The 19,078-nt window shown below is 44.6% G+C and overlaps 1 protein-coding gene across 4 annotated transcripts in view; it reads left to right on the plus strand.

Moving 5' to 3' along the window:
* Positions 1 to 19,078, plus strand: part of SLC44A3 (solute carrier family 44 member 3) — a 157,699-nt gene that overhangs the window by 28,509 nt on the left and 110,112 nt on the right. For 2 of the 4 annotated variants that reach the window (XR_012231418.1, XM_073571387.1), the window contains exons 1-3: positions 11,155 to 11,317; positions 11,395 to 11,485; positions 17,866 to 17,967. Coding sequence is in view for 1 of the 4 variants with exons in the window: in XM_073571387.1 (XP_073427488.1) it covers positions 11,453 to 11,485; positions 17,866 to 17,967 (135 nt within the window). In the remaining 3 variants the exon portion in view is untranslated. Of the gene's footprint in view, positions 1 to 11,154; positions 11,318 to 11,394; positions 11,486 to 17,865; positions 17,968 to 19,078 lie in introns of those variants that run through there. The other 2 variants (XM_073571388.1, XM_073571389.1) reach the window with 2 other exon arrangements.

The raw sequence follows: 19,078 nt of genomic DNA on the forward strand, positions 1-19,078 counted from the left end.
TCTCGTTTTCACTGCACATTTCAGATTTTGCAATACTTAGTTGTGGCAGATCTGCAGAAATATTCTATGTTTGACCTAATGGCTTTATTCCAAGTAAAAGCAAACACGTTCTTGTAGTTTTCTGTGTGGGCCGGGTGCGATGTCATGGAAAGTCAGCGCTCCGGTCTTATTTCATGGCACATTAACTTTAAAAAAAAATGCACAGGTAAATGGAGCAGAAATCTTCCATGTGCTCCTAGTAAACAGCTTCATCCAAAAAGGATTCATTGCCTCGGTGAAAATTAATTTTTCTTTAACCCCTTGCAACCAATTTCTGTTTTTGCGTTTTTTCTCGCCTTCTTCCTAGAGCCATAACTCTTTTTTTTTTTTTTATCTGTCCACCTAGACATATGAGGGCATCTTTCATTACGGGAAGACTTGTGCTTTTGAATGACACCATTTATTTTATCACAAAATAACGTACTGGAAAATGGGACAAAAAATTGAAAGTGCGGTGAAATTGTGAAAAAATTCCGACACTGCTTTTTGGGAATTGTTTTTACAGTGTACACTCTGTGGTAAAAATGACAACGCAATAGGATTCGTCTCAGCAATACGATTACGATGATACCCAACATGTCCAGTTTTTTTTATTGTTATATTAGGGGTGGAAAAATAATCGGGAGTTTACAAAAAAAAAATTTGGGGGGTCTTGTGTCACCATTTTCTGAGATCTGTAACATTTTTATTTTCCTGCCAATAGAGCTGCTAATTTTTGTGGGGTGAGACAGCGTTTTTATTAGAGCCATTTTGGGATAGATGTGACTTTTGATCGCTTGCTGCAGCCTGTTTTGCGGAATTGAAGTGACAAAAAAAAAAATCTTGAATTTTTTTCAGTTTACGGTGTTGATTCTTTTTATATTTTGAGAGGTATGACTTTAACGTCTTTATTTTCAATGGAGGAAAAAAGGGGAGTCATTTGAACTTTTATATATTTTTTTTTTTCATAACATTTTTTTTTTACTGCTCTTGTTAGCCTCTTTGGAGACTTGAAGCTGCGATCGTCCGATAGCTTGTACAGAAATCATGGTCTCTTTTGAAGCCCGGCCAAAGGCAGGAGCTCTGTAATGACAGGCATGGGCTCATCAGCTGACCCCCGGCTGTCATGCAAACCCATCGGCGACCCGCGATCATGTCACGGGAAAATGATGCATACGCATGTCAGCACCTGTTAAATGCCGCTGTCAGAGATTGACAGCGGCATTTAACAAGATAACAATAGTAGGTGGCAGGTCCTGGTTGTAATACACAGCCATCACCTGCAGTGTATGAGGCGGCCACACCCTGTGATCCCGCTCCATACACCCACTTCCAACATGTGACGTGCATGTATGGCGGATGTCGTGAAGGGATTAACTATTATTTCCACAGTTGGCTAGAAAGTAAGACAATGAAGTTTATAGGAAGTGTATCATCAGTAAATAGCCTGCTGATTGAATCAGGCTTTTGCGTTCCTTTTATTTATTTTGACATTTTTGTCTTATCACACTCTTTATTAAAAATATAAAATATATTAATTTTGAAAGTTTCACACTCCACTGGGGCTTTTTTTTAGACTCATACTTCCTATAACTGCAGGAAGAGTTTTCAGCGGGTTCCTTATCATCAGAGGCAGTGTTACGATACCTCTATACACAACTGACAACACAGAGCCACAATAGACTATGTCACAGCTTCTCCTTCATAATGACCTTTGCACACGCTTATTAGATGCTTCTATATAAAAGATAGGGCCCGGCTCTAACCGCTGTGGCTGATGTACGGGTGTTGTTTCCTGAAACAGGACGCTGTAATCTAAAGAGCCCCAGTGGTCAGTGTGAGAATTGCAAGATTCCTATTATTTTTTTAACCCATATGACCATTGCAGCTAATTACTTTGCATCATTGATCTGCGTGTACCATCGCTTGAACAGTAGAGGACTTAGTAGGTGAATAAAGCGTCTTATTTATTAACCCTTCCTGCATTTAGTTTAATTAGTTACGTCTCGAACAATCTTTTCAGACGTATTTCAACCTATTTATTTATTTGTGTGAATAAATGGATATGCAAAAAATAGCTGGAACCTTTCCCCGTCCTGCAATTCTGTGATGACAGCAGAGGTTGCGTCAGTCATCAGGCTCCCGACCATAAACGAACAATGGAGAGTGGAAAAGTAGTAAGTGAGGTTGTCGGAATCTATCGGTTGCTTTGTGTAATTCCTACACTCTTATCTTGCACTCTTTTTGGTAAATCAGAGATAAATAATTATAAATAAACTAGCTGAAGAGCCCAGCGCTGCCCAGGCATAGTAACCAACTGTGGTTAGTTATAGCAAATTATAATTATCCTCCATCCCATAGTCCTGTGCCCATATACCCATCATACATATCCGCCATCCCATAGTCGAGTGCCCATATACCCATCACACATCCTCCATCCCATAGTCCCGTGCCCATATACCCATCATACATATCCTCCATCCCATAGTCCCGTGCCCATATACCCATCATACATATTCTCCATCCCATAGTCCCGTGCCCATATACCCATCATACATATCCTCCATCCCATAGTCCCGTGCCCATATACCCATCATACATATCCTCCATCCCATAGTCCCGTGCCCATATACCCATCATACATATCCTCCATCCCATAGTCCCATGCCCATATACCCATCATACATATCCTCCATCCCATAGTCGCGTGCCCATATACCCATCACATATCCTCCATCCCATAGTCCCGTGCCCATATACCCATCATACATATTCTCCATCCCATAGTCCCGTGCCCATATACCCATCATACATATCCTCCATCCCATAGTCCCATGCCCATATACCCGTCATACATATCCTCCATCCCATAGTCCCGTGCCCATATACCCATCATACATATTCTCCATCCCATAGTCACGTGCCCATATACCCATCATACATATCCTCCATCCCATAGTCCCATGCCCATATACCCATCATACATATCCTCCATCCCATAGTCCCATGCCCATATACCCATCATACATATCCTCCATCCCATAGTCCCGTGCCCATATACCCATCATACATATCCTCCATCCCATAGTCCCGTGCCCATATACCCATCATACATATCCACCATCCCATAGGCCCGTGCCCATATACCCATCATACATCCTTCATCCCATAGTCCCGTGCCCATATACCCATCATACATATCCTCCATCCCATAGTCCCATGCCCATATACCCATCATACATATCCTCCATCCCATAGTCCCATGCCCATATACCCATCATACATATCCTCCATCCCATAGTCCCGTGCCCATATACCCATCATACATATCCTCCATCCCATAGTCCCGTGCCCATATACCCATCATACATATCCTCCATCCCATAGTCCCGTGCCCATATACCCATCATACATATCCTCCATCCCATAGTCCCGTGCCCATATACCCATCATACATATCCTCCATCCCATAGTCCCGTGCCCATATACCCGTCATACATATCCTCCATCCCATAGTCCCGTGCCCATATACCCGTCATACATATCCTCCATCCCATAGTCCCGTGCCCATATACCCATCATACATATCCACCATCCCATAGGCCCGTGCCCATATACCCATCATACATCCTTCATCCCATAGTCCCGTGCCCATATACCCATCATACATATCCTCCATCCCATAGTCCCATGCCCATATACCCGTCATACATATCCTCCATCCCATAGTTCCGTGCCCATATACCCATCATACATATTCTCCATCCCATAGTCACGTGCCCATATACCCATCATACATATCCTCCATCCCATAGTCCCATGCCCATATACCCATCATACATATCCTCCATCCCATAGTCCCATGCCCATATACCCATCATACATATCCTCCATCCCATAGTCCCGTGCCCATATACCCATCATACATATCCTCCATCCCATAGTCCCGTGCCCATATACCCATCATACATATCCACCATCCCATAGGCCCGTGCCCATATACCCATCATACATCCTTCATCCCATAGTCCCGTGCCCATATACCCATCATACATATCCTCCATCCCATAGTCCCATGCCCATATACCCATCATACATATCCTCCATCCCATAGTCCCATGCCCATATACCCATCATACATATCCTCCATCCCATAGTCCCGTGCCCATATACCCATCATACATATCCTCCATCCCATAGTCCCGTGCCCATATACCCATCATACATATCCTCCATCCCATAGTCCCGTGCCCATATACCCATCATACATATCCTCCATCCCATAGTCCCGTGCCCATATACCCATCATACATATCCACCATCCCATAGTCCCGTGCCCATATACCCATCATACATATCCTCCATCCCATAGTCCCGTGCCCATATACCCATCATACATATCCACCATCCCATAGTCCCATGCCCATATACCCATCATACATATCCTCCATCCCATAGTCCCATGCCCATATACCCATCATACATATCCTCCATCCCATAGTCCCGTGCCCATATACCCATCATACATATCCTCCATCCCATAGTCCCGTGCCCATATACCCATCATACATATCCACCATCCCATAGGCCCGTGCCCATATACCCATCATACATCCTTCATCCCATAGTCCCGTGCCCATATACCCATCATACATATCCTCCATCCCATAGTCCCGTGCCCATATACCCATCATACATCTTCCATCCCATAGTCTCGTGCCCATATACCCATCATACATATCCTCCATCCCATAGTCCCGTGCCCATATACCCATCATACATATCCTCCATCCCATAGTCCCGTGCCCATATACCCATCATACATATCCTCCATCCCATAGTCCCGTGCCCATATACCCATCATACATATCCTCCATCCCATAGTCCCGTGCCCATATACCCATCATACATATCCTCCATCCCATAGTCCCGTGCCCATATACCCATCATACATATCCTCCATCCCATAGTCCCGTGCCCATATACCCATCATACATATCCTTCATCCCATAGTCCCGTGCCCATATACCCGTCATACATATCCTCCATCCCATAGTCCCGTGCCCATATACCCATCATACATATCCTCCATCCCATAGTCCCGTGCCCATATACCCATCATACATATCCTCCATCCCATAGTCCCGTGCCCATATACCCATCATACATCTTCCATCCCATAGTCCCGTGCCCATATACCCATCATACATATCCTCCATCCCATAGTCCCATGCCCATATACCCATCATACATATCCTCCATCCCATAGTCCCATGCCCATATACCCGTCATACATATCCTCCATCCCATAGTCCCGTGCCCATATACCCATCATACATATCCTCCATCCCATAGTCCCGTGCCCATATACCCATCATACATATCCTCCATCCCATAGTCCCGTGCCCATATACCCATCATACATCTTCCATCCCATAGTCCCGTGCCCATATACCCATCATACATATCCTCCATCCCATAGTCCCATGCCCATATACCCATCATACATATCCTCCATCCCATAGTCCCATGCCCATATACCCGTCATACATATCCACCATCCCATAGTCCCGTGCCCATATACCCGTCATACATATCCACCATCCCATAGTCCCGTGCCCATATACCCATCATACATCTTCCATCCCATAGTCCCGTGCCCATATACCCATCATACATATCCTCCATCCCATAGTCCCATGCCCATATACCCATCATACATATCCTCCATCCCATAGTCCCGTGCCCATATACCCGTCATACATATCCTCCATCCCATAGTCCCATGCCCATATACCCGTCATACATATCCACCATCCCATAGTCCCGTGCCCATATACCCGTCATACATATCCTCCATCCCATAGTCCCATGCCCATATACCCATCATACATATCCTCCATCCCATAGTCCCGTGCCCATATACCCGTCATACATATCCTCCATCCCATAGTCCCATGCCCATATACCCATCATACATATCCTCCATCCCATAGTCCCATGCCCATATACCCGTCATACATATCCACCATCCCATAGTCCCGTGCCCATATACCCATCATACATATCCTCCATCCCATAGTCGCGTGCCCATATACCCATCATACATATCCTCCATCCCATAGTCGCGTGCCCATATACCCATCATACATATCCTCCATCCCATAGTCCCGTGCCCATATACCCATCATACATATCCTCCATCCCATAGTCCCGTGCCCATATACCCATCATACATATCCTCCATCCCATAGTCCCATGCCCATATACCCGTCATACATATCCTCCATCCCATAGTCCCGTGCCCATATACCCATCATACATATCCTCCATCCCATAGTCCCGTGCCCATATACCCATCATACATATCCTCCATCCCATAGTCGCGTGCCCATATACCCATCATACATATCCTCCATCCCATAGTCGCGTGCCCATATACCCATCATACATATCCTCCATCCCATAGTCCCGTGCCCATATACCCATCATACATATCCTCCATCCCATAGTCCCGTGCCCATATACCCATCATACATATCCTCCATCCCATAGTCCCGTGCCCATATACCCGTCATACATATCCTCCATCCCATAGTCCCGTGCCCATATACCCATCATACATATCCTCCATCCCATAGTCGCATGCCCATATACCCGTCATACATATCCTCCATCCCATAGTCCCGTGCCCATATACCCATCATACATATCCTCCATCCCATAGTCCCATGCCCATATACCCGTCATACATATCCTCCATCCCATAGTCCCGTGCCCATATACCCATCATACATATCCTCCATCCCATAGTCCCGTGCCCATATACCCATCATACATATCCTCCATCCCATAGTCGCGTGCCCATATACCCATCACACATCCTCCATCCCATAGTCCCATGCCCATATACCCGTCATACATATCCTCCATCCCATAGTCCCGTGCCCATATACCCATCATACATATCCTCCATCCCATAGTCCCGTGCCCATATACCCATCATACATATCCTCCATCCCATAGTCCCGTGCCCATATACCCATCATACATATCCTCCATCCCATAGTCCCATGCCCATATACCCGTCATACATATCCTCCATCCCATAGTCCCGTGCCCATATACCCATCATACATATCCTCCATCCCATAGTCCCATGCCCATATACCCATCATACATATCCTCCATCCCATAGTCCCGTGCCCATATACCCATCATACATATCCTCCATCCCATAGTCCCGTGCCCATATACCCGTCATACATATCCTCCATCCCATAGTCGCGTGCCCATATACCCATCATACATATCCTCCATCCCATAGTCCCGTGCCCATATACCCATCATATATATCCTCCATCCCATAGTCCCGTGCCCATATACCCATCATACATATCCTCCATCCCATAGTCCCGTGCCCATATACCCATCATACATATCCTCCATCCCATAGTCCCGTGCCCATATACCCATCATATATATCCTCCATCCCATAGTCCCGTGCCCATATACCTATCATACATATCCTCCATCCCATAGTCCCGTGCCCATATACCCGTCATACATATCCTCCATCCCATAGTCCCGTGCCCATATACCCGTCATACATATCCTCCATCCCATAGTCGCATGCCCATATACCCGTCATACATATCCTCCATCCCATAGTCCCGTGCCCATATACCCATCACACATCCTCCATCCCATAGTCAACCATTATGACATCATAATGAGCGGCGGTGGGGCTTGCAACCTATGATGACATCAGCGTCGCCATGGCAACCATTGTGACATCATAATGAGGGGCGGGGCTTGATACGCACACACTGTTTCCCCAGTATGTAGATGGGGCAAATTTGTTTGGTGAATTGGAACGTGCAGGGTTAAAATTTCGCCTCACAACATAGCTTAGGACGCTCTTGGGGTCCATACGTGTGACTGTGCCAAATTTTGTGGCTGTAGCTGCGACGGTGCGGATGCCTATCCTGGACATACATACATACTGTACTTTGAGCTTTAAATATTACATATCTGTATTTTTATTACCCCATAAAACATCTTCCATACTTTATTATTTACAAACAAGTCCGATTGTCGGATCACCTGAGTAATGATCACCTCGGATTCCAATGTACGGAAACACTTTTCTTGGAAAGATTTGATCTCATTTTATCCTAAATATACAATATTTCTCTGTATTTATACGTTTTGTCTTTTTGCTGAATTATTTGCTGCATTTCTGACACAGATTGGTGAGCGGATCCAACCAAAGTCTCTAATCCACGGCTTTTCCATACAGAGTCGGCGGTAAAAATATGTGGCAGGAAGTGGTATGATGGCTTTTTCATGCGAGTAAAGACCAAAACTCGCCCCAAAAAAGTGCTCAGAAAACACTCAACAGAATGAATGTTTTATTCAAAAGAAATCCACATTTTTCTTAGCTGTTAAGATCTATGAGCCCTCCTAAGCCGTCTGTATGGGCATGTAGATCATAGGAAGCTCAATACAATGATACCCTGATATCTGTGATGTCTTATTCCAGAGAAAAGCACATTTTTCTTAATATGTAAATGAGCTGTTAAGATCTATGGGCCGGACATAGATCTCCCTGAGAAGCTGCCTCCAGAGATTATTGAAAATGAAGGGAGTGTTACCAGTGTGAGACATGTAATGACTGACAGTCTGCTCTCCTGATCTACATGTCTCACACTGGTAATGCCACCTTTCATGTAAAATAATCTCTGGAGGCAGATTTTCAAGGAGATCTATGTCCGGCTTATAGATCTTAACAGTTCATTTACATATCAGAAAAATGTGGATTTCTCTAGAATAGGACATCCTGTCACAGATATCAGGGTACCATTGCAATCAGCTTCCTATGTCCTACATGCCTGTTGTGAGTTCATTTTCTGGTCCACCAGTTAGGAGTTCTCCTTCCAGGCTCCCTCTGGTGGTAACAGGAGGTAGTGAGGCTGATTTAATCAGTAGAGATCTGCCACCTGATAATGAGGATGACGATTGGACCTCAGGAATCTCAGACTGGATTTAAGACAGCCGACGCCCTAGTCTGGTGCTGGTGATTCCTCCTGGCTTGTCAGCTCTTGGTTTTCAGCTGTGTTCCAGTCATCTAAAGCTAAGTTTTTCGGCTAATGTTCACACTTGATTTTGTTGGTCTATTCAGTTTTTTGTGTGGTCAGCCAGCCCCGACTGGGGCTGCGCTAAATTTCCACTCTTATTTATCTGTATTTGCCAATTTGCTTTTTGTCCCTTATTAGATTGGTCTCTTTTTGCTCTGTCTCAGAATCTTTCAGAGTGCTGATATAGTGGGAGAAGTCTAGTGACTTCAGGGTTAATTTTGCTATTAGAAGTGTTGGACTTTATTTTTGTAGGGTTTTTTGGCAGACTGCAGACATTGTCTTTCCTTTCCTATCCTTTCTAGTTAGTGTGGCCCCCATCGTTTGCTCAGCCTATTTTCCTGCCTGTGTTTGTGCGTTCATCTTGTCTCACCGTCAATACGTGTGTGGGAGCTATCTATTCCTTTGGGGTCTGCTTTGGGGCAGTTAGTTTTCCCCTTTTCTTGCTTTAGGCTTATTTAGTCCTCCGGCTTTGACAAAGCGTCTAGGATCGTCGTAGGTACGCTCCACGGCTGCTGCTAGTTGTATGGTTAGGATCAGGGATCTGCAATCTGCATAGTTACCAACCTCTCTGGCTTTCTGTGACTTAGCTTGTTTTGTTTTTTTCTCCTCGGTGATCCATTCATAACACATGCCCATATAGACACTTGGGAGCCGGAGGGCACCACTGCTAGGGATCACCAATGCATGCTGAATAAGTAACTTACACAAAACAAAAAGAAGCATGCACAAAAAAGGGATCACCAAACATCAGATTAAGTGAAAAGATAGAAATTTTATTAGTACAACTAAATTACCGTGTAGCACACAAGCAAATTTAAAAACATTAAAAAGCCCATTAGGGCAATACAGAAATAATCCCAACCCACAATGCCCATATAGATGGCGTAGGAGGGTTCCCTTTAAAAAAAAAGTGACGACCATTTTTCTGATTTATTGAGTTTTTATACTTTATAATACAGGTCTATGAGAAGCCTCAAAAGTTGGCTGGAAAATGCCCGGGTGTCTTTCTGAGCTTTTTCCCAGCGTTTTTGCTTTAATTTTGAAAGGAAAAGACATTGAGTGCACGTGCCCTAATACAGGACATGATAATGGATCGCAAAATCTGCCGCCCATCAGTTATTGTGCGCAGATGGAGCGGCTTGGAACCGCTTTTTTTTACTGTAATTTTCTGTTGTTTTCACTCCACCGAACAATGAAGAAACCACTAGTGGATTTTTAAGTAAAAACGAAGCGCAGATGCTGCATGTAACGCCCGCTCGTCTCATTGTTTGACGCTTTTAGAAACCTGAAGAGGTGAAAAGACTTTCAGAAGCCCGGACACTGCGCAGGGAGACGCGTCTACACACGCTCCTGCTCCTTCTTTGGAATGTTTTTTTATACGTTTTTCAGGCGGCTCCCGTAGCGGAATCCCCCTGAAAAACATATTGATTGCGCATACCCACTGAGCGGAAATGTTCCAGGCCCTCCTCGAAAACTTGGAGGTCATGCTCAACTTCTTCTCCAAACACTGGACAAACAGACTAGCAGTGCAGATACAAATACTGTTTATGTCTAAACCTGGTCTGAGGACATTTAGAAAATCCAGCCTCACGTACAGATCTTTGCTAGCATTTTGGTGACTGATGGAAAAGTAAACGCAGCCAGCAAGAAGGGTACAAAGGTGTGTGAGGACATAATAGAGAAGTACCACTGTTTACCGGCAGATGGCACCATATAATAGCAGCAGTCATGCATTACCACAACTCACCGGCAGATGGCACCATGTAATAGAAAGGTGACTTTACGGTAGTCTTTCAACAGTCGTGCAGTTCCACTACTCACCGACAGATGGCGCTGCTGTCACAAATACCTGAGCGCGGTGTAGTACACATTGCAGTACCACTGCTCTCCGGCAGATGGCGATGCTGTCACACATACCAGAGAGCATACCTGAGAGCGGTGCAGTATCACTGTTCACCAGCAGGTGTCGCTGCCACCACACACCGGGGCAGTGCTCGTCCGCAGTCGACTCCACACAGCGCTGTGATCTGGGGACAGGAGTTGTCACCTGGCCGCTGCCGGGCAGAGGGCGGGACGCAGCCGGTGTGCCAGCACCTGCCGCCCGGACAAGGACTTCTTTCCTCCTTCTGATGACGCCCGCGCTCCTGTAGTACCTTGCTGTGAGTAGTATGCTCGGCGCAGCGCGGTATAATAGTCCGGTGGTGTGTTATAATAGTCTTGTGCTGTCGTTCTGCAGGAGGCGCCCATGTTCTCGCCGCCGGTGAGTCCGGCAGAGGAGCCCCCGGTCCGGCACCATGTCGCGCTGCTGCTGCTGCGGGGAGTATCAGGTATCACGTGACCGGGCAGGGGGCGGCGGGCACCGGACCTCACAGCCAGCACCGGGCACCACCTCCACGGTGCGGCGGCTGTGCAGTCCCTGGGAGCTGCTTTACTGCAGAATCCGCCTTCACACTGTGAGCCGGCCCTACTCTTCTCACTGCCGCACTGTCAGGTTGCGTTCACACTTAGCTTTTTGTTTTATGCAGCCAAAATTTTCTCTCTTTGGAAGTAAAAGATGTTGCGTTCAAAATTCCCGCGTTGCAGCTTTTGTTCTTGGCTGCGGATCGTGTGTGTGCGGCCGGCGCCTGACCTCTTGTGTCTAGCTGATCTGCGCTCGTTATTAGCGCCCCGCGCCTGTCTCCATTTCCTAGCGCTAGTCCAGTTCCTCCACAGATATCATGTAGGGGAAAAAAGGTGCGGAAAAGACACAACCCAGAGAATTGTAATAAAACAATACTGGAAAACTCTTATAAATAATGATTGGCATCCAGAGCCGCCCAACAACATGGCAATCAGGCCGAGCGCCATCCAGAGATCAGTCAGGTATTTATTGATAAGACGATATAAGTGACGCTCCGTGGATAACAAAATCCCACACACACAGTTGTAGAGAGACGCTGTGTTCCAAATTATTATGCAAAAAATATTTCCTCCTATTTTCTGTAAATTACCTATATGAATTGCAGTCATTGTTATTTTCCAGTCATCTAATATTCTAGTATAATTGCAATGTTTTTGAACAAACTACCTATGAAAACAGAATATTTTTAAAAATAAGAAACACTCAAAATGCAAGTTCCAAATTATTATGCACAGCAGCGTTTTCAACCTTTTTATTTTTATTTTGAACACAAAAATGGTGAATTGTGAAATTATAAGCATTATCAGCTTATTACAAAATGAAATCAAACAGTTTTCAAGTCAAAACTTTATTCCCGGTGATGTTACATTTGCACATAGGACCCTTGTTGGAAAGAAGCTTCTGAACTCTCTCATCCATTAAATTTGTCAGTTTTTGGATGGTTTGTGCTTCAATTGTTTTGCCTGTGGACAGAATCCCCTCCCAGAGCTGTTGCTTAGATGTGAACAGCCTCCCGCCATCATAGACACTCCTTTTGATGATGCTCCAGAGGTTCTCAATGGGGTTGAGGTCAGGGGAAGATGGTGGCCACACCATAAGTTTGTCCTCTTTTATGCCCATAGCAGCCAGAGATGCAGATGTGTTATTTGCAGCATGAGACGGTGCATTATCATGCATGAAAATGATCTTGCTGCGGAAAGCACGGTTCTTCCTCTTGAACCATGGCAGGAAGTGCTGTTTTAGAAACTCCACATAGATTATGGAGTTCATCTTTACCCCTTCAGGGAACCTAAAGGGGCCGACAATCTCTCTCCCCATGATTCCAGCCCAAAACATTACTTCACCTCCTCCTTGTTGGCGCCTTAGCCGTGTTTTCATGGGGTGTCCATCAACCAGCCATCCTCCACTCCATCCATCTGGACCATCGAGCGCTGCACGGCACTCATCGGTGAACAGAACAGTTTGGAAGTCGGTCTTCATGTATCGTTTGGCCACTGGAGCCGTTTCTGCTTGCGTGCAGTGGATAGAGGTGGTTGACAGGATGGCTTACGCACAGCTGCAAACCTCTGAAGGACCCTGCATCTTGTTGTTCGGGGGGACGTTGGAGGCACCAGCAGCTTCAAAAACTTGTCTGCTGCTATGACAAGGTATTTTTGCAGCTGCTCTTTTTAACCTGACGGAATTGCCTGTTGGAAAGAGTCCTCAATTTTTCCTTATCAGCACGCACACGTGTGTGCTGGGAATCAGCAACATACTTCTTGATTGTGCGATGATCACGATGAAGTGTCTTGGCAATGTTGATTGTACTCATGCCTTGACCTAAATACTCCACAATTTGTTGCTTCTCAGCAGCCGACCCATCCTTTTTCTTTCCCATTTTGACAAAAAATGTAGGCCGCTTAATAATGTGGAACAACCTTCTTAAGTAGTCTTGACTTTATTTGGACACACCGGCCAAACTAATCTGCACAGGTATCTGCAATTGCTTTCAGTGATATAAAGAGCCCTGACACACATCACCATCAATGAGATTAAATGACAAACAAAAAAATCCTAACCTTATCACTCCTAAACTCTTTTTGCATAATAATTTGGAACACAGTGTAGTGGAGTGCAGTGGCACAAATAACCCCAATCAATCCTATATCGGGGCATAACGTTAAAATACACAGTCACAGGATACACCTAAATCTATGGTAAGTATATAATAAGGATATTACCCGAGCTGGAAAATGTTACCAGGGTCGCCTACGCGCGTTTCGGCGCCAAAGTTTTCTTCCGGGGGAGTTCCTCCACAGAGACTAGTCCGGTGTCATATACCGCAATGGCGCCACCCTCTTTGTGTGATTTTCACATTCTCCCTGCTGGGCGGCTGAGTGTGTCTTGGTATCACTATTTCTCCCTGAGCGTGCACAGTCAGCCTGGTTGTACTCTCCCCAACGTCATACTTTCAGTACTCACCAGGCCAGCCATTGGGCAGGACAGCAATCATGTCTGACCGGGAGGAGCACAGTGAGGTAACATGAAGCTCAAGGGTCCAAATAGAAAAGTTCCAATGTGGCCCCCAAGTATTGCTAGTCTTTAATAGCGTTTTTTTTTTTTTGTATAGACAAGAGGGACTTTTTGGGCCTCTCAATCGCCAGGGCCCGGGTGCGATTGCAACCTTTGCACCTATTCTACTTACATCCCCCCCCGGGAGGAGTGTGATTACAGAATCCAATGCTTAACATGCCAACCCACCGGGACCCACGATCCTGTGATTGCGTCACCGATGGGTGAAAAGCCAGTGATGCCCTTCCTGAAAGCATAAGTTACATGCCTCTGTCAGTGGCATTTAATTAATCGCGATCGACCCGCGGCTTTTGTGGGCACATGCCATCTGTCATGTGCCCGGAAAGGTGCGGTCTCCTGCGCTGAGCAGGGGGAAGAATCCGACCTGTGTATTATTAATTAGGGGTTAATTGGTCTCAGTGAAGGTTTGGAACGCCGGACTAGATCTGGCTAATTTGCTTGTGTCAAGCGACATTAAAGTGGTTGTCCACTACTAGGACAACCCCTTCTCAATCTGAACTTTTGTTCCTTTAAAATAAAAACACTCATATTCACCTCCCATGTTGGCGCCTTTCTAGGCGTTCCCAGGGCTCGTGTGAGGTTGTTAAGTCACACGAGCCCTGTGACCTATCAGCATCGGCATCACTGTCCTGGGAGGTGAGTATAAGGTTTTATTTTAACAGGGGCAAACATTCAGATTGAGAAAGGGTCGTCCTAGTAATGGACCACCCCTTTACTATACGTTATTTTGGCATACATACAGGCTGGGGCAGGAGGCGCATGCTGGAATAACCCTCCAAAGTGTAGTAGTGGTTATTTGGGGGATTCGACAGGTTCGCTTAGCGACCCCCGCTACATCTTGTAACGGCGGCAGTTAAGGGGCCTTACTTCTCAGGGCCGCTTTTTAACGGCACCGAGAAATAAGTGAATAGCTCCCCCCAGCGTTGGAAAACTTCTAGGGTCTCAGCTACAGTGAACATGAATTAGATCAGTTTTTACTGTCCCCAGTCATGTGATCGCCGTTATTCACCGAATAACGGCAATCACAAAAAAAAATCAGATTTTCTGTTCATTTCTCTCTCCTCAGATATGATCTAGCATACGAGAGGGCAGAGAAATGGGATCCCCCGAGCACCCTCCTGCTCCGTCCCCCAACCCTCCACTTCATCTTCCTGGAAGAAAATGGAGGCGCATGCGCAGTGCGCCCGCTGAGATCTGCCGATTGGGTACCCTGCAACAATAGGAGATTTTTTCTGTTTGCTCAGTTTGATCACTGTGATAGACCCTATCACAGTGATTATAATTAAAAAATAGTAAATCAAACCCCCCTTTGTCAACTCCTTAGATTAAAAACAATTAAAAATTATTTTTTTTCCTTTCTTTCATGTTAGGATTAGAGTTGTGGTATTATGGTTAGCGTTGGGATTAAGGTTATGGGTTGGTTGGGGTTAGGGCTGAAGTTAGAACTGGGGGGGGCCTTCCACTGTTTAGATACATCAGGGGTTCTCCAAACGCGACATGGTGCCCACCATTGATTCCAGACAATTTTGCTTACAAAAAGTCAAACGATGATCCCTCCCTTGTGAGCCCTGTAATGCGCCCAATCAGTGGCTTTCCCCCACATACTGGGTATCTGCGTACTCAGGAGAAATTGTGCAACAAATTTTATAGTCCATTTTCTCCTGATATCCTTGTGAAAGTAAAAAAGGTTTGGCTCTAAAGTAAATTTTTTTGTGAAGAAAAAAAAAAAAAAAAAGTTAAATGTTAATTTTTTTCCTTCCACATTGCTTTAGTTCTCATGAAGCATGTGAAGGGTTAATAAACTTTGAGTGTGGTTCTGAGTACCTTGAGGGGTGCAGTTTTTAGAATGGTGTCACTTTTGGGCATTTTCCATCATATTGACCCCCTCTAAGTCACTTCAAATGTGAGGTGGTCCCTAAAAATAGTTTTATAAATTTTGTTGGGAAAATGAGAAATCGTAGGTCAACTTTTAACCCTTATAACATCGTAATGGAAAAAAATATTGTTTCCAAAATTGTGCTAATGTGAAATAGACATGTGGGAATTTTTTTGCTAAATTTCCTTTTATTTTTATTTCATAAACAAATACAAGTCATATATCAAATAAATTTTTACCAGTAACATGAAGTACAATGTGTCACGAAAAAACAGTCTCCGAATCAGTGGGATACGGTGGAGCGTTCCAGAGCTATAACCTCATAAAGGGACAGTGGTCAGAATTGTAAAAATTGGCTCGGTCATGAAGGGGTTAAAAGCAGACTGTTAGAATGTAGCATTAATCTCCATAGAATGAAGGTTTCTGCTGCATTTTTGCTTTCTTGTTTTCACATGATGTGACCCTGTAACTAAATACATGGCCCCTGTGTATGGTGTCTGTGTGAGGGCAGCGTAAGGGCGGTTGAATTTCACATCTCTAAATTGCTCGCACATAGGCACTAGTGGCACCAGTGCTGGACCAGTGCCCCGTTTCCTGACCGCAACTCACCATCCTGGCACTGGAGTGGTGAGGATCGTCCAGGGTGCGGTTTGCTCAGACTAGAGTTTATTATGCATTTTAAGATTTTGTTTTTCTTCACTTTTCTAAGAACTTAAATCCAAGAATAGTTCACAGGCGTCTTGTAGATGCAGGATATCTGTTCTGTGTGGCTATGGACATCTTAGAGGAGAAGAAAGAAACTACATTCCGTATATACTCGAGTATAAGCCGAGATTTTCAGTCCATTTTTTAAGGATAAAAGTCCCCCTCTCGGCTTATGCTCGAGTCATATACGCCAGGGGGCAGCATATGGGTCATAATCTATGGAGCATCTTATGGAGTCATTATTAACCTTTGTGCAGCATTATATGGGGTGTATTTTGTATGGAGCATCTTATGGGGCCCATCATGAACTGTATGAAGTATTATATGGGGCTCCTGATTCAATATGGATATTCAAAAACATTTAACCTACTGATTTCTCAATTAATTTTACTTTCATTGGCATCTATTTTTTTATTTTTGAAATTTACCAGTAGCTGCTGCATTTTCCACCCTAGGCTTATACTCGAGTCAGTAAGTTTTCCCAGTTTCTTGTGGCAAAATTAGGGGGGTCGGCTTATACTAGTATATACAGTAATTATTTAAAAAAGCAAAAAACATTCTTTGCAAAGGAAAGGCTTTTTTTGTTTTTTGTATTTTTTTTGTTTTTTTACGTGACATTTCACATCTTAGTACTGTATAAATGGTTGTATTTATTTATTTAGGCTGGCAGGGCCATGCACTACGCTTGTGTGGTTTTCCTAATCCGGTAGCGATGGTAGTATCTGCACAGGCGAGCTTCATAGTTTTCTTCTGTCTACGTACTTTATTTCCCATGGACACAATGTGCAGCAGAAGAATGACGTCGGCTTTACTGATTCTGTGTAGGTAAAACCTATATACAATAACGGCAGACAGGCCGTATCTACCACATCCACCATATCCTGCAGACCGACAGCTCTGTGCACATCGCATTGAATATATCCTTATATTACATGATCTGACGCTTACACCAGGAGCTTCTCTCTGCATATGCAGTAATTGTACGGCTCGGATGTAATCGCAACGCTTGGGATGCACCTTGACGTCTGAAACCTTCAGGAAAGAAGCTGCTCAGGGTTACTGCATGTCAGGATTTAGGACAGACCCGTCTTCGCTTTGGCTGGAGGCCTGTTTTATCCCTTGTCAGGTCACAGTGTAAATTCTTTTCCTTCCAGGTCTCTGAAGACACCAGACAGAGACAGTGGAGGCTTTTTCTGCACAGAAAATGCACAGATATCGCATGGCTGGCTGCATTTTTCCTTTTCTGTTGTGGTTTGGTAAGTGACGGCCCTATAAGTATTAGCATTTTAGTGTTCTTTTTTCCCCCAATATTGCGGGGTTTATTTACATGTGCTTCCCATCATACATTTTGCTTTCCAGTAGTATGCATTTATTCCATACCTGAAGAGCAGAAGCGATCTGCCCAAAGCTGATTGTCTTCTGGCCTCCTAAGCCTATAAAGGGGTTTAGATCTTAACTATTGCTGCTGCTGTATCTCATCTGTAGAAAACTGAAAAAAAAAAAAGGAAAAGATTGGAACAAAATATGTAGTAATATTTGGTTTTAATTAGTAAAATCTGCAAGCCAAGGAGAAGCCAAAAAACGCACGCAGACTGCAAGCTTTTATCTTCCGGAATGGAGACTGTTGGGTTGGGAATTGGTAAACAATAGATGAGTCACTGATATATTTCTTTAGTAGGAGATTGATGTTGGTTATACAAATAATCCTGGCGTAGATTGGCTGATGTGAGAGCAGTATGATAAATATATCGGGTGCGCTCTTGGAACTAGGTGCTACATTCCCCAAGCTTATGGTCGGCTAAACAAATATATCCAGTTACTTCATCCCTATAAATAGATGGCCATTCGTAGCTGAGGACAGACTTAAAATATCTTTTTTTAAAACCGTAAAGGACATTGCTATCGGGATTATTTATGTACGAGGACACCAAAAGAGGGTCGCTTACTCTTTGGTGGTCGTACCACTTTTTTTTCTTAACACTTGTTTAAACTAAATGAGTAATAATCAGTTAATTTAAGAGGCGTGGAGTCCATTAAGGAATTCCAGTCTTATTAGATGTGGGCCAGTGTAATTTAAAGGAATTTTTTTTTTTTTTTTTTTTTTTTTTTTTAACACCTTCACTTCCAGGACATAATACGAGTAGTATTAGGTAGGCAGTGGACTCAAGAACTGAGCTCACTCCATTCAGATAGGTGCCAGCTGTGTTATACTGCCGTCGCCATCCTAAAGCGGTGGCTTGTCGAAGGCCCCATCACCGCCATCTTGGTGCCCCCCGTGAAACCCAGTCTGTGGATGGGCTTCATAAGTCAGTATTTTTATCTGTAAGCTGTCACACTATTGTAGGTTCAATTTCCGAAGGGGGGCTG

This window comes from Dendrobates tinctorius, unplaced genomic scaffold, assembly GCF_039654945.1.
Source record: "Dendrobates tinctorius isolate UK_male_01 unplaced genomic scaffold, ASM3965494v1 ptg000029l, whole genome shotgun sequence".
In the NCBI taxonomy this organism is placed as follows: domain Eukaryota; kingdom Metazoa; phylum Chordata; class Amphibia; order Anura; family Dendrobatidae; genus Dendrobates; species Dendrobates tinctorius.